Raw genomic sequence first — 27799 nt, 5'->3', positions numbered from 1 at the left:
TATATGCTTTTATTTGTTAAGATTTGTTGTAAGTATTTCAATAATTGGGAATTTCGTGAAAGGGAATGTGGATCGATCTTAGAAAAAGGGGTTGATGTTGGGTATCAAAATGAAATATAGAAGTTTGAAATTGGTTAACTAAGATGATTTAAGTAAAATATTAATAAGGGATTAATTTGGGTATAAAGAACTTGCTGGGCTAAATTTTAAATGGGGATGCAAGAAGGGGAGGTGGGGGAAGTCCGGGAAAGTGGTTAAGAAAATAAGATTTTAAAATTATATGTGTTATTTGTGTGTAATGTTGATATGTATGTTTATGTTTTTGTGTGTTTGTCTTAAAAAATGAGAAAATCCTAATAAAATTTTTATAAAAAAAAGAATTCTTGATTGCCCCAACTTTCAGTGCAATCACATGTATGTTTACTCAAAATTAATCCTACTAGATAAATTTATTGTCATTGTCCGTATATACACAGTATACACAACAACGAAAATCAAACACCCACCCAAAGACCGGGTTCACATATACATTTGCACGTATCTCCGAACTCTCATCCTATTTAGACATAATCTATAAAACATAACATAATCCAGAATATAGCATGACCTATTAAAAACATAACATAACCTAAAACCTATCTCATTCCTTCCACTCCCTACTTACTAAACCTTGCAACTGGCCCTGAGATCATTATTTAGTGCAATCAGAGCTCTTGGATAGAAACTATTCAGAAGGCGTGTGGTTCGTGTTTTCATTGTCCTATATCTTCTGCCCGAAGGCAATAGTTCAAAGAAGTTGTGAGCAGGGTGGGTGGGATCTCTCAGAATATTATGTGACTTCTTCAAGATGCGAGACGTGAAGATCTCATCCAGGGTTGGTAGTCGGAGCCCAATAACGTTCTGGGCAATTTTAATTGTTCGCTGTAAAGCTTTTTTATCCGTTTCAGAGCTGCTCCCATACCACGATAATATACTATAGGTTAGGACACTCTCGATGGTACTATGATAATAGGACAGGAGTAGGTGCTGGGATAGATTCAGTCCCCTGAGCATTCTCAGGAAATACAACCTCCCCTGCACCTTCCTCACAACCAGGAAGGTGCAGGGGAGGTTGTATTTCCTGAGAATGCTCAGTGAGACCTAACTTACAGGTAAGTGAGCAACTTTTGGATGAAACCATTTAATTGTAGGACTTTAAGTAGAGGCAGGACTGGATTTCCAGCTTAGGGTTTCCTGTATCAAAACAGGGGGTGTTGATGGGATTGCCTACAAGGCCACCTCCAGCTCTTTGTTTCTAGGACTATGGCCTTGGGCTGTGCAAACATTACTGTTTGCTCTGCTTCCAGTGGTGTATGAAGTTGTGTGGACATCAGACAGAGCTGCCCTATAGTTTCTCAGAAATACAGTCATACCTCATGTTACGTTTGCTTCATGTTTACATTTTTACAGGTTGCATCCCACGGCAACCCGGAAGTACTGGAAAGGTTTACTTCCGGGTTTCACTGCTCGTGCATGCGCACAAGCGCCAAATCGTGCCGCGCACCTGTGCAGATACGGCGCTTCAGGTTGCAGGCTTTTCATGTTGTGAACGGGCCTCCGGAACGGATCCTGTTCACAACCAGTGGTACCACTGTACTGCTGTTTGATGTGCTTCCTCTCAAACCAACTCCCAATCCAAAAGGAAAAATTTAGCCACATTCACTTTGTAAACTGTCATGTGGAGATGACACATGAATAGAAATGTGTTGGGGGGAGGCACAATTGTGGGGGGGGGTCAAAAGGGTCATGTGTATCAGGTGAGGACATCCCTGCCCTGTCTCTGGTGTGTACAACACTGTGGAAATGTGACTTGAAATACAGTGAGGGAATCAACTTTGCTGCATTTTAAACCGCTAATGTGTATGTAGCCTTAGTCACACAACTGCTGTTTCCAGGCTGAGGGGGTTGTCCTTTTACTGCTGAAAATGCACCTGGACTCTATGATGTAAGACAGTCCTTCAGTTGCTCTCACCACATCTCCCTTCGTGGCAAGGCTAACAATGGGACTGTAAAATCTGACCTTGCGGAAGAGATAGTTCTTCTATAAATCTGTAACAATGGGATTTGGTTTTTGTTTTGTTTTTCTTGTCATAGATAGCGAAGGAATTTGTATGGCTATATTTTATGAATTCTGTTTTAAGGTAAAAGTGTGCATTTTAAGTGATTTTCTTTTAATGCACAATTTAAAAAATGCTTTTCTCTCTGGGTGAAAGCGTGTATGGTCATGTGTTATTTTCTTGTTTCTGTCTTTAATAAGACTAATACAAACCCTAATGATAAGGGATAGATATTCCAAATTTATTTTATTTTATTTAAATCAGAAGTTGAACATGTTATCTGGCACCTTGAGGTGACTATGGAAAAGTACAATTTGTTGAGGCATTGCTGGAGGAAGCTGGCTGATGGTTTCACGTGGTAAGGATGGTTATTATCCTTGGTTAAATGAGGCATTGACTAATTGACAATGCTTCTTGATAACAAGTTTTTGTTTGGGTGGATATCTACCCACTCTTTAAGAAAATATCATTATGCAAAGATAACCCAGCCAGCCTTAGACCAATACTCGGCTTTCCCTTTTTATGGAAGGTAACTGTGTGTGTGTGTTAGCCCAGCATTAACTTATTGTATTTGACTAAGATGGGTGCATGGAAAAATCAGATATTAATCTACCTCACCTAGTTTGAAATTTTAAGAAGTATATGTTAAAACCACTGCATTTATTTTAATGTGTTGAATTATCAGTTTCTACTATTAAAGTACAGCTGGATTCTTCTGGGTTGTATTGAAATGTCATTACTGCTTGTTAGATTTTATATTTATAAAACTTTAACAGCAAGTTTGAAGAATACAGTTCTTATCTTTTCTCAGTGTAAGTGCTATTTGGGCATTCAAAAACAAGAGAGGGGTGCGTGACCATGCTTATTTAGCCTGTTATCGTGCTCTGTGCCAATCCCTATCCAAGGCTGTCTACAAACTGAGTCATTTCAACATCAAGGAAGCCTGCTTGAATGCACATACAATGTTCCCATGAACTGGTGGGATGGTGGGAGCAGGAATGTGTGTGCTTGCCCTGCACTGTCGCCCACCTCTTCTCCTGGCAATTATTGTAAAGTTTTGACTGCCTAAATTGGGTTCTGATGTGCTAGCAACAGTGAATTTGGACTCTGGACTGTTCATTTATTCATTTTATTTCTATGCTGCTTTTACACACACACACACACACACACACACACACACACACACACACACCATGCTCAAAGTGGCTTACAACAAAGAAGCAGGGATGCATTTCAAACAAACAATACAGAAACAATTTCATAGTAACACAGCAAAACAATAGCAAATAAAACAACATACAAAAACCCACATTCCAGTACTATAAATATAACAGTATTACTTAAACAACATGCAAAACAGGAAAAATAAAAAGGGAGCGTCACAATTTCATCTTCATCCTAGAAAAACCCCTCCCATGATGTTGCTACGACACAGTTGACATCTTGAAGGCTGGTGGAAAGAACTTGTAGCATCACTTATCCAAAGCAGGCCAGAATTGTGCCTCCCAACGCCATGTAAAATTTTTTTTTCTTTGCCGCCTCTGCAAAATGTATACAATATCTAGAGTGTTGATCTCTGTATTTTTATATAACATTCATGCAATGTTTGGCTTCTTGAAAGGTTATAAATTCAGTCTCACACTTAGACACACACACACACACACACACACACACACACATATACACCCACTGCAATTATTTCCCCAGATCCTCAGTAATCAAGGCTGGTAGGCAATGTTAGTAATATATCCTCTTTAAAAGAAAAAAGCAAAAGAGACAAACCTTTCTCTGCAAACCAGGAAGAATTGCCATAGGCCATAAGCTTAACTAGCGTCATTGTATGGACTACAATAAGTCAGTGTTTGCCTCAGCTGCCTATAACTAGTTATCCCAGATTCTTAAAGACATGGAATGTTAGAATGAATGGCAATTAGTCATGTGAATTTTAGTCATACTAGAGTGGGCTGCATCTTTAATATTCTACAGTGTGATGTTTGTGTTATGTGGAGAACATTCTTTGGAAAAGTAGACACGATTAATACTGTACTGCACACTAAGATGGGCAGTCAAATTCTCTTTAAAAGAAGTATCTTTGAATTCTGTAGGGTGGTAGTTCAAAAACATTCTTTACAGTTCCGGTAATTTACTAACCCTAGTTTTTGTAGAACTATTTGTAGTTAGGAAGTGAGAATCCCTGTAGCTTTCATTTTGTTTCTTAAAATGTGTCTGTCTCTCTCAAAGGTTGGGGTACTCCATAATAGCCAAGTATTTTCTCTGTGATTGCGTTTTATTAGCCTTAACACTAGTAAAATACATTCTTCCTAATCTCATTGAGTTCTTAGTTCCATTCCTATACCTATAACTTGTTTTGATTATTGACAGTTCAAGCTGGAATGGGGAAAACTGGTCCTCCTGATGTTGTTGTATTCCAGGTCCCTTCAGCCCCAGCCAACCTGGCTAGTGGTCAGGGATGATGGGAGCTGCAACATCTGGAGGGCCACAGATTCATCATCCCTGAACTAAAGGGAGTGAATTAAAATTAAAGGTGGCTTCTACAGTGAAATATGAAGAACGATGATCAAAGTTAGAAAGCATAATCACTTACATTAGGCTTGGAGGTGTGTCCTGTGGGTAATGGAAACTGGAATCCAACAACATCTGCAGGGTTTCAGGTTCTTCACTCCTGAGCTGCATCATGCTCTTTGGTCCAAAAATGGTCCTGCAAGTATCATTCTAACAAGGAAAGGAAAGGTGATCACTGTACATGTCTTTTTCAGGTACCTGCTCATTGAAAAGCTAGCAGGATGACTCTTTGAAAAGTTGCCAGCAAAGGTCTTGAAAACAGCAGCAAGCTATTGGCAAAGATTAGGATCCTCTTAAAAAATATTTTCTAATTTTCAGATTAAATGAAAATCATTGCTCCACTTCTCCTGCTTCCTTCAACTTCCTGCTTATTTCCCTACACTTTCTTTCTCTAACCTGTACTTCTGCCTCAAATCTCTCATGTTGCTACTTCAGAAAAGATTAGTTTTCTCAATACCAGCTCATAGCTACTTCATTCCTGTTTTTATAAATAAACTGAAAATGGATATATGTATAAAACAAAAATAGATACATGAGAAAAGATGTGTCATAGTGGGATCCTAGGCATCTGTTTATGGATCTGAGGGGACTGACATTACAGAATCATACTTTAAAAGTCTTATCGCTATCAATTTTTAAAGATCTGAGAATACTTTCACCACACAACAAAAGTTCTCGAAACAAAATGTTGAAAAAATAATAATCATGGTTTTGATTTACATAATTAGAGCTTGAGTAAGGAAAAGGCTAAAATTATGTCCAGGTTTTTCTATATATTGTAATTGACATGAATAATTATATTTCTTTTATGCAGCTAAATATTTTGGTTGACACTGGAAGTAGCAATTTTGCTGTTGCAGGAACACCAAATGCAGATCTGACCTCCTACTTCAACACAAAAGAGTAAGTGTATTGATCTCCATCTTGACAATATTTCTATTGACAAAAAAGTACTCCAAAAATAACGCTGGAAAAAACCATAGTTTTGAATTACATGATTAGTTCTCAGGTAGGAACACAGACAAAATGTATGCCTTGTTTTACCATAGTTAATGTGGAAGGCAGCACCTCCATATTTGCAGAGCTGTATCCTTGTGCGGTTTCACACACACCCTAGTGATGTATTATGTGTATCAGAACCTCATAAGTGGCTCACATGTCCAACATTGCCCTCCCTTTTGGCAGAAAGATATTTGCATCTAAAGGAACTATGTCACTGACTGGGCAACAAGTGTGTCCGTGCTGCCAAATGTTATTGGAATATCACAATATACTTCTGCTGTAATGTATTGATCAGCCTTTTGAAATCAGACGATAAGAGTGCAATGGAGTTCATGTCAGTTTTATCACTGAGCTGCTTAGTGCCATAACTGTGCTGCATTGAGCCAGTCGGGTTTCCATTAAGCAGGGTCTGTTGATGTGGCAGAATTAAAGACCTGGAGTTGTATTCAGCATAGCACTAAGGAGACTATGGGGCGAATGCAGGCTTTCGCTGAAGCCTGGAGAGCGAGAGGGGTTGGTGAGCACCGACCCCTCTCGCTCTCCAGGCTTCAGGAAACTCTGCGCAAGCCGCGGGAGCCCTCCCCCGGCTTGGCAGAGCCGCCTCTTATCCCGAAGCCCCGGCGCGCTGGGCAGTCGCGCCGTTGCTTCGGGTAGCTCCGCGCAAGCTGCGGGAGGGCTGCCCCGGCTTGCGCGGAGCTGCCTCTTATCCCAAAGCCCCGGCGCGCTCAGCAGTCATGCCAGGGCTTCGGGTAGCTCCGCGCAAGCCGTGGGAGCCCTCCCCCGGCTTGCGCAGAGCTGCCTCTTATCCCGAAGCCCCGGCGCGCTCAGCAGTCGCGTGGGGCTTCGGGTAGCTCTGCGCAAGCCGCGGGAGGGCTCCCATGGCTTGCGCAGAGCAGCCTGTACTGGGGGCTGGGGTCGGGGGAAGCTCGGGCTTCCCCCGCCCCAGCCCCGCGCCTGGGGGGGGGAAATAAATTTTTTTCCCTTTATTTCCCCCCCAAAAAAACTAGGTGCGCCTTATGGGTCGGTGCGTCCTATGGGGTGCAAAATATGGTATTTAATAAGCTTAAAGAAAGATACAGACAGGTTGTAAAATTGCAGTATGAAATTGCTATTACAACAATGAATGAATATTTCAATGGATTATAGCTGGTTGAAAAGTCCCAGAGCAACTGTTATTTTTGCATTGGTTTTCGAAGCTCAAGGGAGCTATTGGTGGTATAATTGAAATTATAGTAAATAATGCCTAGACAAAGGTCTAATCTTTGTCAAAGGAAATCCTGAAATACATTAGAGCAGAAATACATTAATGCAAAACATGTTAAAATTGCAGTGTCGCCATGTTCTGCACTAATGCAAGTAGTATTGAGAAAAAAATTATCCCATAGATGGAGTGTTGGCTGCCTTCTTCTGTTTTTAGACTAGCGTCTAATAGACTTCTCAGACCATCTAGCAGTTGGGCATCCTTATATTGCTAAAGTATATCTAATACACATTTGATTCCATAATCATATGTAGGAAATGAAGGCCATATATGACATTTTCTGCAAAGAGATATTTTAGAATAAAATGAATATAGTTTACATCTGAAATAAGTGTTTCATTTTGTCATAAGCTCATACTTGAAATCAAGCATTAGTCTATTTTGTCTTTTTAGTAGATCAAAATATTACTCATTCATTCATTCAATTTATAAACCGCCCTTCATCTGAAGATTACAGGGTGGTTTTATACTGTAAACACAAAAACGTACACTACATTTAAGTGGAAAGTTGAAATGGGGAGGAATTGCTCTGCTTGATGTGACATTTTGGAATATGTGGAGAGAAAGGTGCAATTTTTTTGAGTTTTCATGATTTATACATCATTCACTTTTTCCTGTTGCAGAATTTGGATGAAGCCCATGGTTTCTCTTCAGATCATATAAATATTTCACATAAGATGATAATTTGTAGCATGTAGCACAATACAGCATTGCTTTGTAAGTTTTCAGTGCCCCTTTCTTCCTTTCTTAGATCAAGCACATATAAGTTACTGGGCACTGTGGTCTCTGTTAAATATACCCAAGGAAGCTGGATAGGGACTCTCGGCACAGATGTTGTTACCATCCCTAAAGGAATCAACGGCACTTTTACCATCAACATTGTAACCATCTCTGAGTCAGAGAATTTCTTTTTGAAAGGTGTTCAATGGCATGGGATCCTTGGACTTGCCTATGATGCCTTGGCTAAGGTAATTTGAGTGCTTACCTACCGACTCGTACATTAAGAGCATATGGTGATCCTGCTAGGCTACCATCCCATTCTCACAATGGCCAGCCAGGTAACTGGGGGAAGCCTGGAAGCAGGGCATGGTTGCAGCAGCAGCACTGCCCACCTATGAATCCCAGCAACTGCCTCTGGACACTGGAGGGAGTACATAACCATCAGGGCAAGCAGCCTTGTCCTCTATGAATTTATCTAATCTTGTTTTAAAGACATCCAAGTTGCTGGAACACAAATGAAACCCCCCAAAGTTCCTTATAATAGTCCCCACATATATAGTGGTACCTCGGAAATTGAATGGAATCCATTCTGGAAGTCCATTCGACTTCTGAAACATTCAGAAACCAAGTCACATTGGACGTTCGAGTTCCAAAGAACATTCGCAAACTGGAATACTCACTTCCAGGTTTGCAGCGTCCGGGAGCCAAAATGTTAGACTCACAAGGCGTTTGGGATCCAAGGTATGGCTGTATACTGGAATAATTCTGTCGAAGACGATGTGAAGGAGACTGAAGCCAGTCTCATTCCTATACCCAACCATATGCTCTTACTTGCAAAATAGTAATACTGGTTCAGAATACATGGGCAATTTCTAGATTATAGCTGGGAAATTTAACATGTAAAATAAGCATACATGCATTGGAATATACGTATATAAGAGAAGCACTGTCCTGGTGGTGTTGGAGGTGAGGCAGGCATGTTTGTTAAGTGAGGAGGTGTAAGGCACACTCTTAATCCCATCACATGTAGAGAAATTTAGATCTGGTGTAACTTCTGACAGACATCTACAGATGGATCATTAGATTAAACATTGGTTTATTATAATATCTCTGTCAGCATGATTAATTTGCATGTAAACGAGTTAACCATTTCATCCAGCAAAATGATTCACATGAGTTCTATATGGAAGGCATTGGAGAAAAAAATGCTTTCTGAGGGGGGGGTATACTTGTGAACAGACACCTGATTTATACACAGTTAACACTTTGTTTTGTTTTTGCTGCAGCCCTCAAGTTCTGTGGAGACATTTTTTGATTCCCTTGTGAATCAAGCAAAGATCCCCAATATATTTTCCTTACAGATGTGTGGAGCTGGATTGCCAGTTACTGGAACTGGTACCAATGGAGGTAGTCTTGTGGGTATCTGCCAGCCTGAAACAGAAAATATTGGTGACTTTTTACCACTTTTGTGATGCGGTGAATTTAAGCCTGTTTACTTGGAATTCAGTCCTTTTCATTGCATTATGCTTTTAATTACCATATCCATTAGAAGGCAAAACAAACAGATTTAGAGTGGCTTACTCAATTTTCCATTCAGACTATTAAATTAGAGAAGCATGCATAAATTTCTCATACTTATCCACATTAAGTTTCTTTTACTGATTTTTCCAATAGTGAATAAAAAAAATCTGCCTGTGGGGATTTGAAGATCTGCTCTATTGTGCTAACAGTATGATAAGTAAAATCAGCATCCAGAACTTTGGGTGGTGCAGCCTTATTCAGATGTTATAGGGAGGAGAAAGGCTATGCACCCTGACCATGCACTCTAGCCCCAGTCCTTACCTTCTCACATTGAGTGGGAATGTCTGGAGGGGGCTTCTAAGTGTGGGGGATTCCAAGCAGTGTACTTGCTTGGAATCCCCCACACAAACCTTCTAAGAACATTCACCTGAATGTGTAGTAATAGACCTTCCCATTCAACCCAGAATGATCAGAGCATCACAGAAAAGACTGTGTGCACCTTTACACCCTTCACTCATGTTGGGAGTTTCCTATTTCTGTATTATGTGTGAACATAGATTTTAAGATCCAAGCAACATGTGAGCAAAGTTCTGTTGGTTTCATTGTAACTTCCATGTCAATGGATATACATTTCTGGTGTCACATAAATATATATATTCTGTGTATCCTAAAAGAAACTGTGTCCCCCGCCCTCTTTCTTTTAGCTAAAGTGGATTAAGAAGTGCTTGTTTGTCTTTGCATGCTCTATTTTTGTCCATTCCTGCCCCTCACAGTTGACATTCAGCATTCTATATAGAATTCGTTTTGTAAAAGAAGCACAAAAAGTGCCATTCTATACATGCTTACCCAGATGGGTCCTGTTGCATTCAGTGGGGCCCACCCCCCAAGTAAGTGTACATTGGATAGCTCCGTAAGAAAACGTGACCCACAGCCATTAAAATCAGTGAGGCCTCCCCCCCCCATATATTTTGTGATATCTCAGCTGTTCATGGTTTTTCTTCCCATAAAGTTCAAGTTCAACAAGCAGTCTCTGCTCTGCTCAGAGTTACTTGGGCCACTAGTTTTCCTAAATGAAAATGCCTAGTGTATGGATATACTGTTTGGGTCAATATTTTAAACCATGGGGCAAAACCATTTGAGAGGGGAGGTCACAAATGTACACATGCTAATCTGCATTTGCTCTATGCCCATGCCTAGCCTCCTCCCCCATAATTGCTGCCTGACCTTAACAAGGGGGAGATGTAATAAAACTGCATCATAGTTGCCCTGACTCTTGCATTGTGTTTCTCCTCCTGTCTTATTTTTTTTATTTCCCGTTGCCAGCCTTTATTCCAAATAGCTTAACAATGAAATATTGTTAAAAGCTTAGTCAATGTACAAAGATGAGAACTTTTCTGAAGTGTTCATGCACACAAAAGCTTATTTGGTCTCTAAGGTGCTACTAGGCAATGTTTTTATTTCAACTTTTCCCTGTTATTTAAAAACTGTCTGTGAGTTGCTCTTTAGAAAGAGAGAGAGGGGTAAACAAACATAAAGCATCTCAGTCATTTTAATAGCATTTGTGACATAGAGAATGTCTGACCTCCCTGGGTTTATTACTCATAACTGGTAATACCTGAAATTATACCTTCTATAATTCTGTTCTCCCATGTATCTTAAGACACAGTCTTAAGTCTGAGCAGAAGACTAGCCATGTTCTGATTAAAATATTTTTTAAAACTGCTTTAATTTAGTTTCACTAAAAAAAACCTGACTGGGTCTGCAATGCATATGTTAAATGCATATGTTAAACAAGTGGAGACATGCATGCTCTATATCTTTACTGTTGTGTGTTTGATTGTGCGGCAACCACTGTTTCCTTTTCAGGTCCTGGGTGGAATTGAACCAAGCCTATACAAGGGGGGAATCTGGTACACACCTGTTGAGAAAGAGTGGTATTATCAGGTTGAAATACTCAAATTGGAAGTTGGAGGCGAGAACCTTAACTTGGACTGTAAAGAGGTATTTATAGCAAGGAAGCACAATTTAATCTTTCTGCATTCAGGGGTGGCCAATATGGTGTTAGTAGAAGCACTGGGTTGGTGGGTGCAAAAGCCCTTGAAATGGTCTTAGACTCCAACTCCCACCAATCGCAACCATCATGGCCAATAGTTAGGGAGGGTGGGAGTTGTGGTCCATTAATGTATAGAGGGTGACCACCTCTGCATTCCCAAAATCTAGTGTAAAATGCTAATTGGTAAATGTGGAGAACAATTGGATTAGTGTAGAATCCTAAATATACTTCAGTTGTGTTGAAAAGGAATTTATTTCAGAGTATACAAATTTAAGTTAGAGTGTGTAGATGGGAGGAAAAACACTGTTGCAGATGCCAGCCTTTTTTTCAGTTGCATTCATCTGCTAGCCTCAGTTTCTCTTCCCCAGATCTCTTTTCTACTGGACTTTTCCCATGATCCTTTCATGAGTTGTCATGTACTCTGGCATCCCTAGTGTTGCCTGTGAAATGTTGGAGGGTGTGCAGGTTCGTCTGCTACAAGCAGTTCTCCCTCAAACTGACCAGTCTGGCCAATTTTTATTGCTAACTAAAGGTAGAAAAGTAAAGATTTACCCCCTTTCCCTCAGATTATCTTTAAAGAACCCCCCCTTTTTTTTTTTTTTTGCTCCTAGATGATGAGACTCAGCTTCTCAGGACCGCATTTTTCGCCCTATAGGACGCACCGGCCCATAGGACGCACCTAGTTTTTTGGGGGGGAAATCAAGGGGGAAAAAAATTTTTCCCCAGGTTTGCGCACCCATCCCCAAGCTAGAAGAGGGAGACGGAGCGCTCCGTCTCCCTCTTCTGCCTTCAGGGACAGCCTCTCTAGCCTCCGTGGGGCAGCGGCTTGCCAGCCACCAGCCTCCAGATCAGGTCGGGGAATAGCGGGGTGGCGGCGCTCCGCCTCCCCGCTATTCTGCGAGCTTGTGGGGCTGACGGGGGGGGGGGGAGAAGCAAGCTTGCTTCTCCCCCCCCCGCCAGCCTCCAGACCAGGTCGGGGAATAGCGCGGTGGCGGCGCTGCGCCTTCCCCGCTGTCCCCTAAGCTTTTGGGCTGCAGGCTGCTGCCCGCAAGCCTTGCGAGCCCGCGGGACCTCCCGCCGGGCTTGCAAGGCTTGCGGATAGCGTCCTGAAGCCTGGAGAGCGAGAGGGGTCAGTGCGCACCGACCCCTCTCGCTCTCCAGGCTTCAGCGAAAGCCTGCATTCGGCCCATAGGACGCACACACATTTCCCCTTCCTTTTTGGAGGGGAAAAAGTGCGTCCTATAGGGCGAGAAATACGGTAACTGTGGTTGCTTTTTAACGTCTAAAGTTGAAATCATTTTCTATCATATTTATATCATGTTTTATATTGCTCTAACCTGACCAACTGAAGAGTGGGTACTAAAACCAATCATAACAACAATAGCAACATGGATTAGAAATATAATTAATCATATATACATAGATACTGGGGGGAAAGCCCCACTGAAGTTGATTAAGACTTGGTTCTGAGTAAACCGGCATAAGACTGGGCTGTTGGTCTTACTGTCTTACAAATGTGACATCCAGAGCCGTCTTTCCCATTGGGTTTACTGGCGTGTTGCGCCAGGGCGCCGGCCTCTCAGGGGCAGCCCAGGAAGTGGGGAGCTGTGCGGCTTTGTCAGCAGCCTTCTCTTTCCCTCCTGCACGCCCGCCAGCTGCGCCCCGTCAACCATATGGCTGGTGGGCATGCAGCTTCCTTCCCAAGCCTCTGTGGGAGGAGAGCGATCCCTGCAGAAGCTTGGGAAAAGGTCGACAATGTTGGGAAACAGGGCGGGATGGGGCGCCAGAGGGATCTATGCACCACGGCTCCGGATAGGCTCCCTGGTGACATGTTTTATTATATATGTGGGGTCACAAAGAGTCAGACACAACTAAACGACTAAACAACAACAACAATATTTACCGTATTTTTTGCACCATAACACTCACTTTTTTCCTCCTAAAAAGTAAGGGGAAATGTCTGTGCGTGTTATGGAGGGAATGCCTATGGGTGGCATGCCTACGGATTTTCCTCCTCTAAAAACTACGTATGTGTTATGGTCGGGTGCGTGTTATAGAGTGAAAAATACGGTATCTGCCATGGATTCAGTGGCTGGCTCTTGTGCTAACTGCTCGTATTTCTGCCTCTGCGTCCCTCTGACTAAGTCCTTGTGCAGTTCTTCTCCCATTTTTAGAATTTAGTGCGACAACCCCTAATGTATCGTAATTCAGATATGTATGGAAATCATCCAACAGGCTACACACCCACACCTACGCCCACACACCAGAGCTATTTTTTGCCCAGTTCCAGTGTTGGAACTTGGGGTTCCAAGGTAGGTAAGCTCCTGTAACTTTGAAATCTGTCCACACCTGCTACAGACAAAGTTATCCAGTTTAGACGTGGAAATAGTTCCCTCTTGTTCAAATTCAGGTTGTCAGCTGAGACTCTTCTGTGAAGTATGATGTTTGTAATCCTGTCCAACAGACAATACATCTCACAGGACCAATTGAGCCTGGGGTCAGAGCTGGCTTTCCCATTAAACTTCTGCTTAGGCTATGCTGGGGGAATCCTGCTTGGGCTCAAGGCAGCTGAGAAATGTCACTGCCTCTGTAATGGGGATTTGGAGGAGGTGTGCAGAGAGGAGCTGACATCACAGAGGGCCCTATGCTCTGCCATCGCACCACCAGAAGGAGCGGTTTTTATTGACTTTCCATTGCAGTTTGCTGCTACAGCATGTTGATGTCTTTGTTCCCCTTTCCCCTGTTTAGTACAACTCGGATAAAGCCATTGTAGACAGCGGCACCACACTCCTGCGCCTGCCAGAAAAAGTCTTCAGTGCTGTTGTGGGAGCAATTATACAGAAATCCTTGGTAAGTTCCAGCTCATGAGACATATTGTTCCTTAAAGGAACTGTTTTAAACAGCTGTCTTAGGACAGCAGTTTCTCAGTGGGGGTGCCACTAAGCCACTTCTTTCCATCACAGGTGGAGGAGACTTCTTAGGTGAGGAAGTGTAACTAATTTTTAATCACCATTTTAAAAATGGCATGATTTTGTTTGACTCTAATGTATTTACAGAGTAGAAGCATTCTGTCCTTCTCCAAACTTTGAGGAGTTTGGGCTAAAACCTAATGGCTTTGTTGGCAGCCATTCCCAAAATAAGTGCTCTTTTGCCTTGCAACACAGGCTATTGTTCTCTTAAAAAGAGACACTGTGACAGTGAACAATCTTGTTTGCTCTAATGGGTTTTTATCTATGTGTGGCTTAAGGCCCAGTGTGTGGGTTGTATTTACCAAAAAAAAAGTGTGTGTGCTTGTTATATTGGTGTATTTGTCAGAATCCAAAATTATGACCAAGGCTCTGGCTCTAAACCTCTGCCACAAGGGAAGTCCACTCACATGTGAGCCTCTCTCTCTCCCCCCCCCCCCGATTGATACACACGGTGCACATTGTGCTACGGCAGAAGCTAAGTAGTTTGTCAAAATATAGTGTGTATTCTGTATTTCAGAGGTGTGGAAGCTGAGGTCATCCAGATGTTGTTAGACTCCATCTTGCATCAGCCACAGCCAACATGGCCAACAGTTGGGGATTATGGGAGTTGTATTCCAACAACATCTAAAGAGCCATAGGTTTCTCATTCCCTATTATATATTAGAAAGGAATTAAACTGCACATTAAATAAATAGAGGAGAGGAAGGTGGAAAAGATTTTTCTCCTTCTCCTCTCTGATCAATAGCAGGAAGGTAAACCAGAATCAGGACGGATAAACTACAGGTTTCATATTCTATCGATCAGAGCTTCTTTTCTTCTGAAAAGCATGAAGTGGGGAAATGTCCAGTAGCTGTGAAGGCAGAGAGATGAGTGATGGGAGGGAGGAGACATTGTCACTGGGAAGGGCTGCCATCTGCTCTTGAATGCCATCTTGGCACTGACTGCATGGGGCAATATCTTTTAGTCCTACATGGAAAAGGAGCAGTAGCACGTGCACTAGGAAGTGAAAAGTTGTCTGCCTCCCTTGAGACTAGACTCCCCCACTGGCTGTTTTCTTAAATGAAAAGAAAGAGAAGGAAGGAACTGAGCCCAGAAATAATGAATGTAGGCTGCGCTTTGATCTTATGTCAGAAGAGCCTATCTAAATTCTTCTAATCTCCGACAGAACATTTCAACACCACTTCTAGGTTGAATTGCTCAGTGTGAAACTAACTGTTTGATTCCAGGTAAACCTATTCACCAATTTGGCGTTTTCTCACTTAACAAATAACAAAAGTAGGAAACTGGCAGATTTTTAAATAATTTTTGTGCATCTGCAGTAAGGATGGCTAGCTCTGGATCCAATGATGGATATGGATAATAACATTTGCAAAATTGTTCCACTAGTGATATATTATCAAAGGGCGGGGGTGTTCTAATGCAATTTGGGGAAAATGTAGTAGGAACTAGGGGTAACACTATACGATGACTTAGGACTGCTATTTCAATTTGTTAATCATCATATCCTGTCACTTCTAGGTGTTAAATAATATGATATGAAAACATCAAATGTAATAATAAAACAAAATAAATATAAGAACCAAGCATCACTTTACAGGGTGCAGGATTTTTTTTTTTTAGTGTTAAACCTTTTTTGTGTGATATTGAGTATTAGTCATACCTAAGCTTGTTGATTTCAGTGGATCTACTGTAATCATTACTGTAAATATGACTAACGTTGGCTATTACACTACTTTTTTAAAAAAGTCATTTTAAAAGCCTGGGAGAAAAGGAAAGTCTTAGTCTGTTCCTGAAATGACATTAATATTGGCTCCAGGTTATTTAGGGAGACTTCATTTCAGGGGCAGTAGCTTCTCTCTCCTGTTTTTTCTTTTTGAAATATGTATGTTCTTCTGTCCCTGTTTACCAGAGAGAGTCGTCATTTTCACATATGTTTCTCTTGTCAATCACTGTCCCTGCTGCTGCCTTTTCAGCGTCAGTTGCTGGAGTTGTCATTCTCTTGTGCTATGTCTTGCCTTCCCCAGGGTCTCTAGAATTTAAATATTTGGGAGTTGTCCTGTTGGCATATAAATTCATGAACACTAAGCTGTCATATAGTACACATCCTGACATGCCGTGTGCTGGTGAGGCTCACTTTATTGTTTACAAAATGTTGGGCTCTCTCTTGTTTTTGCATATCTTTAACACACGCACGCACATGCACACCCACACCCACCCCAGAGAGGACAGTGTCTTTGGAGATTGTGCATTACACTCTGTTGCAGAGTCAATGAATAGAGTTGAAGCAGCTGATGGTAGCAGCTTAGCAAATGTGTTTTGGGAAGGGAGCAGCTGAAGACATCCCTTGTATGAGAATAGGGTGGTGGTTTTGTGCAAGCACATCCTTTTTTTGTCTGAAATGTCTGACAGCTTGCTAATAAAGTACTCAGTATCAATGTACACGCTGAACAATAGGACTGTGGAGTTGACCTTTTCTTCTTCACTCAAACCATATTTGTTTTGGTGGGAATGTTTGCTAATGACAAGGTGATAAGAGCTTCAGCTGCCTCAGAAAGCAAACACTGAGCACAAAAGACTCAGCTTAAGGAAGTGTATTTGCCCTATCCTATATTTGTATATTTGCATTAGTGTATTATGTGCCTCTCAAAAACTGTAAATGTGGGAAAGAAAGTTAGCCTGACTTGCATGGGTTGTTATATAGATTTATGTTCTTGCATATTTATTTTCTTGAATATGTTCTTATTGCACTTGAAATAAATGGTTCATGCTAACACATGTCTACTCAGTTCTTTTGAAAGCTTTCTCCCAGGTAAGTGTGTAAGGAACTCCAAAGTTCAATCTGATGCTAATTCAGTAGAGGTGAAATGAAAGAAAGGGCTGACAGGGTTAATTATCAGTCCAATAAAATAAGTGGACAGATGTATTTATTTTTTAGCAGAAAGACATTTTGATCTTCAAAAGCTTGAGACTTTAATCAGCAAGGAAGCGAACAGAATCAAGGCTAGTTATTGTTCAGGGGTCATGATACGATGGACTCTTCCTTGTTATTGTATCACTTGCATACTTTTCCCACTTCCAGCGTGATTTGCCACTGCCCTTTGAAACCAGGATCACATGCTCCCAGCTGCTTCTTTTCCAGGAATTTTGCTAATGCTTCTCCTCAAAACTGTGCCTGTTCATAGGTGACAAAAACCAGGATCTCATTAATTCAGCCTAATGTCCCCACCTCCTCCATTTTCTGTATAGATTCAAGAATTCTCACCTGGATTTTGGAATGGTGTACAGCTTGCTTGCTGGGCTAAAACTGAACAGCCTTGGACCTTCTTTCCAGAGATATCTATCTATCTGAGAGATGAAAATTCCAGCAGATCATTCAGGATCACTGTCTTTCCACAGGTCTGAACAAGCCCTTTATTGTAGTGTTCGACAAGAGAAGCAATAATTTCATTGATCGTACAGCACTTAATGAGTACTTCGTTGAAGATTTTGGCATTTGTATATACTGCCTTTTTAAAAACAGGATTTATAGTGCTGCTGTTCTTTCCCACACTAACTCAGAAGGTTGGCTGCCCTTTGGTGGAATCTTGCTGGTCTCCTCATCACTAATAGTTCAGTGCTTGCTTATTGTTCTGTAGAGATCTTTTCAGCGGCAACACAATAACTCTGTTCACATGACATAGTTCACATGACATAGTCAAAATAAAAAAATTCCTTCCAGTAGCACCTTAAAGACCAACTAAGTTAGTTCTTGGTATGAGCTTTCGTGTGCATGCACACTTCTTCAGATACACTCTTCACATGACATAGTAAGCTAGCATATCCAGCCAGTTGGAATGGGAGGACAGGATTATGTCAGTATGCCACGCCCCCAATCCATATGCAGTCATTTCAACGTCAACATGGAAAACCAGAGTTTGCAATTGCCCAGATATGGTCCTACAAGGGTACAGTTCATGGAAGCATAAATTCCATGCAGATATTGTACTGAATATACACAACCCCCTCGCATTCTGTACATTTGCTGACTCTGCCATGGAGTCCATAACATAGAAGACTAGAGGAGTATGCGAGTCCTTTAATCAGCTATCCCGCTGCACTCCAAAGGCTTGCGGATAGCCACCTGAAGCCTGGCGAGCGAGAGGGGTTGGTGCACACCGATCCCTCTTGCTCTCCAGGCTTCACTTCACTGGAGAGGCGCTGCACAGTTTTCCTTCTCTGCGCAGCGCCCCTTCAACGAAGCGGGAGGAGAAATGGAAAGGGCTCTGTTTCTCCTGCCGCTTCGCTGAAGGGGCGCTGAGCAGAGAGGGTGAGAATTTTTTTCCCCTGTTCTCCCCCTCTAAAACAGGGTGCGTCCTATGGTCCGGTGAGTCCTATAGAGTAAAAAATACGGTAATCAATAGGCCTATTCCTGTTTTGTGATTCTACATTTTCAGGAAAATGGTGGCTGGTTCACGCATGATAATTCTTTAGAAATGTGCAAGTCTCTTGCCAGACTCACTGCCAGTAGACTTTCATGGACAATCTTTTTTGCACCATGCTGGTGTTATAGACCATTATAGACGTCTTTTCATTCATTGCTCAGGTGGAGAACCCCTGAATAAATTCAATCTGGCTAGGATCCTGACAGCAGACATTTACACTCCTGGAGTGTCTACACGGGGGTGGGGGTGGTCATGATGTTTGAACTAGCCCCTTGGTTTGTGGGAATGACACAATGCAGTCCAACTAGTCTTAGCCAATTTATAAGAAAATCTGCTTTTAGACTAACTAGTTAATTCTTTTCACGGGGGGAAGAAGTAATAAAATTCATCCCCCCCCCCCACAGGAGCATTAATGAAGTGATATTTTATGAAGCTATTATGATCTTTATCATCTGAGTATGCAAAGATTGTGAAGCCGATTGACGAGGGTCCAGAAATTATTCATGTAAATCTGATTATCTTGAAATATTTCTGTAAGCTTAAGTGTTTCCTTGCCCGTACTTTCAAGCAGCTTTAATGAAGCAAATGTGACTTTGAAATGGCCTTCAGTTGTAATTCCAGGCTTAAACTTTTAATGAGCAGCCAAGTAACATAGGGACCTGTTTTTGCTTTGATGGCATTGTGCATTCTGAAGTCTAGCTTATTTCAATATATTGTTAACACAATTTTAGGAAAACACATGCACATTGCTAGGTAGAGTCTGGATCAGTTTTAATTTGGAGTATATCCTACACAAAATTGTAGTTGTTTTTCTTATTTCAGTAATTTTGTTGCCGTTGATTTGTGTAATGCAAGCTTGTCACACAGGACCCTGTTCTCCTGGCTCCACCATTTCTCTAAGCCAGGTTGTCATGTATATCCCAAATGCAAAAGGGTGCTTAGAATGCCTACCTGGGACATATGACATACTTCAGAAAAATTGACTCTGGCTCTCATTGATCAGAAGGTCACTCCCTCCAAGGAGAGGGGACAGATCTTTTAAAAGTTGAGCTGCTCTTGGCACTTTGGTCCCTCTAACTGTCAGGGATCCAGGCCAGATTTTCCACACCACCAGGAAGTTGACCACCCTTCCTGTCCACTTGTAGGTAGACTGAGATAATTGTGCTGCTAGTAATTAGGACTGACGTAGTCTGCTTTTGGAGTTATTGGACTCTTTTTTGCTTTTAATATTACTGTTGAACCTTATTGCCCTCTTCCTTATATATTTTTAACAAAGTTTCACAATTTGGACTAGTGGAGTCAAGTGTGTGATGGCCACCCTCAGAATTTGGGAATCTCCACTTGCCTAGATCACTTTGGATTTCACACTATTGGAAGTCTTAAGACCAGAGTTGGTAAAGCCAGGAACGTGCCCTACTCTGAGGGAGAAGCAGAGGACTGGGGGGAGATGGCTTTACACTCTGAGCAAATTTCCAAGGAATTGGCTGGAGAAGTGAGTTGTGCTGGTCCAGGATTTAACCATTAATTTGATATCTCCAGTTTTTACTCCTGTTTGTGGGGCTGTAGGTTACCAAAAGATGGTGGTAGTGGTGGTGGCAACGGCAGCCACTGAATAGTACTACCTAACTGGCAATACTGCAGGGCTACTGTGTAGCAGTTGCAGAAGGAAGGAGGGCACAAGAGGCTGTCATGAGCACACACGCATACACACACACACACCAGCTGAAGTCAATTGTGGAATGGTGAGGAATGGTGGAAAGAAGTGTACAAATTTCTGTGTGAAAAGTAAGTAGGGTTTATTCATTTTGAGTTCTTGACAAGCTGCAACTTAAAACCCAGCATTTCTATAGTTAATGGAGTCATTATCCCATCCTTTGTAATTTGGCTGCTGTTGTGTGTTCAGATCTTATCTGCTAATCTTCTAAATTTAGGTACCGTATATTGCTGCTCCTTAATTGTATTTTTTTCTTTCCAAATAACAGCTTTATATTCAGCCTGCTTTTGAGACTAGTCAGAATTTACGCTGTTATCGTTTTGGCATCTCCTCTTCTACCAATGCCCTGGTCATTGGCGCGACAGTGATGGAAGGATTCTATGTCATATTTGATAGAGCTCAAAAGAGAGTGGGCTTTGCATTAAGTACTTGTGCTGGTAAGAAACCACTTCTGAATAGCATATACTTAACAATTTAAGGTAGCACCTGACATTTTTTATTTTTATTTTATTTTTTCATTTATTGGATTTGTGTACCACCCTTCCTCAAAAGACCTCAGGGTGGTTCACAATATAAGCTTAACAATCTGCTTTTAAAAAATCACATAAAAGAACCTTGTCCGAATACTTCAAACGTTGTTTGCAAATCTGCAAATTATTTTTTAGCGCTGTTGTGTGGGTTGCAGTTTTAATCTTCACAACAATCTTGTAAAGTAGGATAGGCATTCAGATTATTTGCCAAAAACCACCAAGGAGCTTCAGAAGTGAGCTGGGCTGGTATCCGAAAACCACGCAACTAGTTCCATGTCCCCAAGGGAACTATGGACTCGCATTTTGTCAATTCCTATTCCCTGTTACAAATTGCTTTGGAAACTGAGGGAATTGTCAAATGCAATTCAGCATTGTGCAGGGAGCTTTCTTGTTCAGAAGGGGGTGGGAAATCTGTTGGGCTTCAGCCCCAAAATAATTATTTGAATTCCAGCTTAGGCCTCTTGGTTATACCTGAACCTGAATCACACACACGTGCATGATGGTCTCAGATTAGTGCAGGCTTGTTCTGGAAAGGAATATTAATTTTTGACATACAGTCTGAGAAGCAATTTTGCTGTTACATTTCTGAAAAAAGCAAATATGCTGCTACATTTCTCAGTAAAGCAAATATGAATCAATGTGATTGCCCTTTTGAAATAAGATGCTTTTTGGAAATGAAAAGCCCAAATGTATGTTGGAAGTACTTGAATATAGAGTTTTATTAATACTCTTATTGCAGCTCTAATAAGATTACTTGATAGTCTTAAACTGTCTGTAATATCTTCCCATTTCAGATAAATTACTAGGCAGGGGAGAGGTTGGGTGAGTAGGAAACCAATAGATAGAATATAAACCTTTTGATATACAAGAACAGGAGAGTTAACAGGGACCTGAAATCATTCATTTTGCTAGAAGGAGAACAGAATGTTCACTTTGACTTTATTTTAAGATGAAATTTTGTATTCCGTGTGACTTTCATGTGAGAGTAGTATGACCAAATGGGACAGTGAAAAGCTTAATTTAATGTGTAGCTGGATTTTGTTTATATATTTATCTGGTTGTTCTTCAGTATGCACACTTCCTTTAGCTTGGATTTAATGGAGAACTTTAAGTGTTATCACCATATGGAGTCCTAAACCTACCCACTCAAGGGGCTTTGTGGGGCAGCAGAAGAGTCCACAGATTGCCTGCTCATAACAGCAGCTGTGGAAGATGGGGGGGGGGCGTAATTGGGTGGGTCTGATCCCTTCATCACCTCCAGGCTGGCACAGTGATCTGGTTCAGTTCAGAATGGCACAGCGATTGGGTCCAGTGGATCCCAAGTTGGCTTTTTCCCACACCTTACCCATCCTTGGAATGTCCCACCGTAGGGCTTTCTGCTGATAGGAGTACCATCAACAGGCCTCCCACTTGTGGGTGGTTGCTGGGAGGCTGGCTCAACTGGGTGAGCTAAGTGAAGGAACACCTCTGGTCAATTAAAAACAAGCCTACAGCCCAGTACAAGGGCAGGTTTGGATTGCTCTCTCCATATTAAACCATGGTTTAGTGTTACGAAGATTAGCTGCAGATAGTGTTGGGGTTATGCACTCCTGCCTCCAACTGCCTCTGGCACAACCACAAGAAGATCAGAAGCTTTGAATTCCACTTTAGATTAACTAAATTCTAGCATTGCATTTGAACATTAAACTGTGTTTAATCTTACCTATGGTTTGTTGAAACAAGCCAAACTGGAAACTGTGATTGTCTCAAAACAGCAATAGCTTGGCATAATAAAATGAGATGTGAACGAGCTTCATGCACCTATACTCAGCTACATCCCATGATCCAGAAAACAACCCATGAAGTCTGAATTGTGGTTTCCTGAACTGGGAAATGATGGCTTTTGGTTTATCCCAAACCATCCAGGATCTTAAATGGTTTTAAATTGGCTTAATATTGATACATATGAACCAAGAAACTAACAGAAAAACAATAGCAAACTGAGACTTCATGGCTGCACCTCACAAAGGAAGGGGCGAGTGGCTGCTTGTAGAGTAACACAGCTTTTTCACATCTTTGCTTATTAAGCAGAGAGATGATCATCCAATCATAGCCATGGTTTGAAGTTAGCTTATTTCAATGAACAGAAAATACAGCAAGCTGTGTTTAATCTAAAATGGAAGTGAATGCTTCAGAACTTGCAAGCCTGAGAATTGTCTAGACTCACTCTTGCAGTTCCAAACTATGGTTTAGTGTACCCAGCCCTAAATATTTACATGCATATAACAGTTTAAAGCTGTAAACCTTTTAAACATTTGTGTCTCTCTCATTCCTTTGTTCTCTTTTAGAAATTGGAGGTTCTCCAGTATCTGGGATTGAAGGTCCTTTTGAAACTACAGATGTAGCAGGCACCTGTGTGTCCACAATATCCTTCCATGAACCGTTGTTGTGGATTGTGTCCTATGCACTGATGAGCTTCTGCGGACTTGTCCTTCTGGTGCTCATTGTCTTACTGCTCCTGCCTGCTCGCTGTCGTCGTCATTATTCTGACAATGACATTGTAAATGATGAATCGTCCTTAGTACGGCATCGATGGAAATGAAGAATTCAGTCCAAGCTCAAGGAATACTTGCACTTTGCTTAGCAGTACCATGGACAGGCTGTTCCAACCAAAGGTAGAAGTCCAGGCTTCACTCCTTGCAAACTTAAGCACATGTTTCACCAGAAGATGTTCTCCAATTCTGCTGCCTCATAATTTCTAAGCTTTTTTTCTAACAATTTTTTGAACCAAATACATATACTGTATAATCACTCCAAGTGCTACTCTGCTTTTCTAGTTGACAATCATGCAGCTCAGCCAATAAGTACATTTTTTAAAATGCTAAATACTTATTCCATAGTTCGAAAAAGATTGGCTTCTCTATCCCCATCCCCACCCCACTCTAAGAAAAAAGCAAAAAATGTTTGCATGTGTTTGGTAAGCCATTATTCAAACTTTGGATACCAAATCATAATGATGAACCAAAAGCTTTATTTATGTCTGTTTTTCTTATTATCCCCATTCTGTTTTTTTTAAAAAAATCAGTAGGTTGATTGTGAAGCTTCATCAGTGGACAGTGGAAAATGAGGTTAGCAATACAGACTAAATATAATCCCCTCACCCCTTCAGACCAAGGAGAGTATCTTGCATTTTCAATGGATCTCTCTTTGTAACTCTCAGGAGAAATGAAGTAGGGAAAAACATTGAAACCAAAACCTATTGTGGAGCCTTAGTATAAAACAAGACTACCTCTGAATATACAAGGATGCCATTCAGAAGTGTGATGCAAGTTCTTGACATAGAAAAAGATTCATTCCACAGAAATACAACACAACTACTCAATTTCCTTTCAGCTGTCCTTTCAAGATTTTTTCCACTTAATGGCATTTGAAAATATTTGACTTTGCCACCCACATTAGCATCCTGTGTTCTGAATCCATGCATAGCTAATTTTTGAATGGGTTCTTCAAGCCTTTGTACATGCATCCTGCAAAGCAGATGGGCTGTAGGGGCAAGTGCCTCTCTTTACACCTTTTGGGTATGTCTCTAATGCCTAGCAATTGAAATGAAAACAATGCAATGTAAGAAGAGTTTGGATTTGATATCCCGCCTTTCACTCCCCTTCAGGAGTCTCAAAGCGGCTAACATTCTCCTTTCCCTTCCTCCCCCACAACAAACACTCTGTGAGGTGAGTGGGGCTGAGAGACTTCATAGAAGTGTGACTGGCCCAAGGTCACCCAGCAGCTGCATGTGGAGGAGCGGAGACACGAACCCGGTTTCCCGGATTACGTGACTACCGCTCTTAACCACTACACCACACTGGCTCTCAGTAAGGTGAATCTTCAGTTGAAAAGTGGCTCATTTGGCTGTGGCCTCAGCTGTGAAAGGCAAAGGGGTGTTTTTTTTTTCATGAATGGACAGTGAGCTAGGAGGTGGGCCAGATGATGAATATGAACATTTTAATAACTCTGTGGCAAGAGTAAGGCTCTAGGACCTGTGCAGAAATATCTACAGCCATGCCAACTTATGCCCATGTATCTTTGTACTTGCAAGCTTAAGGACAGCTTGTGTTGAAATCAGTATGTGGCAGCAGCATTCCTACAACCCATTTAGGCGAGTCTTCCCCCTCCCCAAAGGCTTCTGCAGGCTGAAATACTTGTATGAATAGGCTGTGTCCATACTCAAGTCTTCTGACTTGTAGAGAGAGGGAGGAATCTGTCCAAAAGCACTGAAAACAAAACTCATAAGTTTTGCATAGGTTTTCAGTTGAGAGTCAAACGTGAGATTTATTAAATTAGTAAAGTGTTTCTACTATTTGATTTTCAATTTCCTCTATACTTAATGATCCAGTACTACAGAAGCTAGGAAACGCTTTAATTCTGATAAAGACAGCACAATCTCTTCCCCCTCATCCCAGTGATTACCATTCTCTTATTAAAATCTTCCATGTGCTTGGTTGATCACTCACATGGGATTTTTGATGTCCAAGCAAGGATGTGGAAAATAGCAGCTTTTGTTATATAGACTGGTGGCCTGTATGCTTTCCTCTTCACATTTTACTCTTCTGGTTCCATTGCACATCACATTTCGATCCCCTCATGGATGCTTTTTGTACAAGCTTACAGTGCTTTTAGTGCACAGGTACTAAATCTGTTCCACCAGTGATGCCAAGTCAGTAACTCTGCTTTGCAAAGGTTTCCATTTCATGTCCATGCTGTTCCCTAAATACATTTGGACAAGACTCTTTACCTTCCATAGTTTTTCCTATGATGGATCTGGATATCATGTGCGATGGGAGTTTTCTACAAAGTGGGGAAAATTATGGCTCAAAATGTTGATCACACACAGCTGTTAAGCCATTCTGAAACCCAATCCATCGTACAGTTTTGCCTTTTATTCTTAAACCAGAAAGGCACATGTCAGAGAAAACTTGTTTTCTGTTTAGAGGGAAGTAAATTATTCTGCTCCCCTGCTTCCGATTTGATTTTTCTGGTTCATAAGTAACATTCAGAAGCAAGCCCTTTTTTATTTAAAGTCACACTCACACACACACTGGTTGTGTGTGCGCACATGTGTATAGAATCTTTTCATCACATGGTTATCTGTCAGCTATTGTCTATGTGAAGAATACCTAAAACCCTTGAAGCATGTATATAAGCCCTTTGCTGATACTGAAGCAGGGGAACATGCTGGCAGATTATCTGAGCATCATTATAAGTTTTACTTTTAATGGCAAATTTATCTGGAGATTTTCACTTGGCAGTATTTCACTTCAGTGCCTATTAAATAATGATTTCATTTTGAATTGGTGGTTTGGACACTGTAAATATAAATACTTGAAAAAAGCATAAGCAATAATAAAATATAAGAAACAAACTCATGATATATAGTGGGATCCCTTGCCACAAAAATATGGCTAATGAAGACGGTGCTGTCTGACATTTGCTTATAGCACAACTTTCATCCATCTTTCTAAACTGAGATGTCCAGTGGCAGATATTATAGTAGTTTATTGTTCTGTTGCTCAGGCAACCATGGCAGCACTGAAAAGGTTCAATTTTTAACCTGAAACACATTAAGAAAATGCACTGTGAAATACGTTGCACCTCTCAGCTTTGCATGTGCCCCCCCCCCCTTACATTTTTCTGTTGTTAAAATTCTTTAAAGAAACTTGTAACTAAATTGAAAACTTTTAGAATAAGAGGAATGATTGGGATGGGGGGGGGGATTGGCCAATAATATACATTGTTTTAAAAATGGGAAATGTGCTTTCCACCAGAAACTGCCGTTCTTGACCTTCAGCTGCTACATCCTGCAGTAAACATTACTCCCAATTTGCCGTGAAATTTAATTTAGTTCCCTGACTTTTAAAATAAAGATATATTAGTGGAAATACAGGATTCAGACTGAATCACAAGGTTGTATCTGTTCTCTGAGACAGTGTGCATGATCAGCATACTCACGTGAAGTATCTGCAGCTGGCCAGTATCTCTAAGGGGCAGCAGAAATATGTGCTCGTGAGGTTTGGTTTGCTTGCTTAAAAAAACACTTAATTACAGTTTCAACATTAGCATATTAGGCAAGATAAGAACCTACTTCCGGACAAGTGCATTGTAAAAAAAATAAAAATGCAAGTGTTTTGCTGTTTTGTTCAGATATCAGTTTTCTGCCACCTCCATTCTGAAATGTTTTTGTTCAGCAACAGCTGTATCTTGTGAGACTGCTGAGAATGCTATTGGAAGAAACACTGTTTGACTTCTTGGATCACCTTAATGGCTTTACTGGCAAAGAGAATAGATAGAATGCAGTAAAAATAATCATGTGTTTTCTGTGATATACAGTGCTCAGTGAACTGAAACTCAGTGCAAAACATTTTGTTACTATACTTCTGCAATAGGTGTTAATAGCAGTTAATAGGGATTGCTTTTTTAAAAAGAAAAGAAAAGAAAAATAACATTCTTGCCATTTGGCCTTCTGATTGATCACCACAAAAATATTCCAATTCCTGTGTCTTTCTCCTTTACAAAATAAAATAAAATAAAATAAAATAAAATAAAATAAAATGCTAACTTGGACAGCAGTTCATCTGTCTTGGTTGAAGTAATCCTGTTGCATCTCAAGATGGTGTTTCTTACTAGAATGAAGGCATATTGGAACCTGCTTGCATTGTAAGCTAGATCATTTTTCTGCTGCTCTATTAATTGCCCGTGTACATTGTTTGGATTGTTCCCATATTCAAGGTCTTGAAAGATCTTCCAACTGACCCACTTCCATGTTAGAATTTTGAGTGTTGGATTCTGGTAGCATTAGAATGGGAAACTTGTGACAAAGTAGAAGAGGTGGAAGTAAAATATATGTAATATATGTCAAAGTTGGTGCTGGGCAACTGACAGCACTCTTGAGATTATTT

The 27799-nt window shown here is 41.0% G+C and overlaps 1 protein-coding gene and 1 long non-coding RNA gene across 2 annotated transcripts in view; both read left to right on the top strand.

Moving 5' to 3' along the window:
* The window catches only part of BACE2 (beta-secretase 2), a 39921-nt gene extending 16039 nt beyond the window's left edge, over positions 1 to 23882 (top strand). Inside the window, exons 2-9 of the mRNA XM_081199132.1 lie at positions 5494 to 5582; positions 7694 to 7910; positions 8949 to 9077; positions 11050 to 11184; positions 13985 to 14086; positions 17452 to 17601; positions 20609 to 20777; positions 23198 to 23882. Of these exons, the coding sequence (XP_081055258.1) occupies positions 5494 to 5582; positions 7694 to 7910; positions 8949 to 9077; positions 11050 to 11184; positions 13985 to 14086; positions 17452 to 17601; positions 20609 to 20777; positions 23198 to 23451 (1245 nt within the window). The 3' untranslated portion in view covers positions 23452 to 23882. The remainder of the gene's footprint in view (positions 1 to 5493; positions 5583 to 7693; positions 7911 to 8948; positions 9078 to 11049; positions 11185 to 13984; positions 14087 to 17451; positions 17602 to 20608; positions 20778 to 23197) is intronic.
* Positions 23883 to 24724: 842 nt separating this feature from the next.
* On the top strand, positions 24725 to 26789 carry LOC308589565. The gene is made up of 2 exons (XR_014009388.1): positions 24725 to 26038; positions 26086 to 26789. It is a non-coding gene; the product is annotated as an uncharacterized lncRNA (long non-coding RNA).
* Positions 26790 to 27799: the final 1010 nt, after the last annotated feature.

Source organism: Podarcis bocagei (assembly GCF_964188305.1).
Source record: "Podarcis bocagei genome assembly, chromosome: 6".
In the NCBI taxonomy this organism is placed as follows: Eukaryota; Metazoa; Chordata; class Lepidosauria; order Squamata; family Lacertidae; genus Podarcis; species Podarcis bocagei.
The sequence above is the reverse complement of the archived record's forward strand: the minus strand, read 5'-3'. Positions and strand labels throughout refer to the sequence as shown.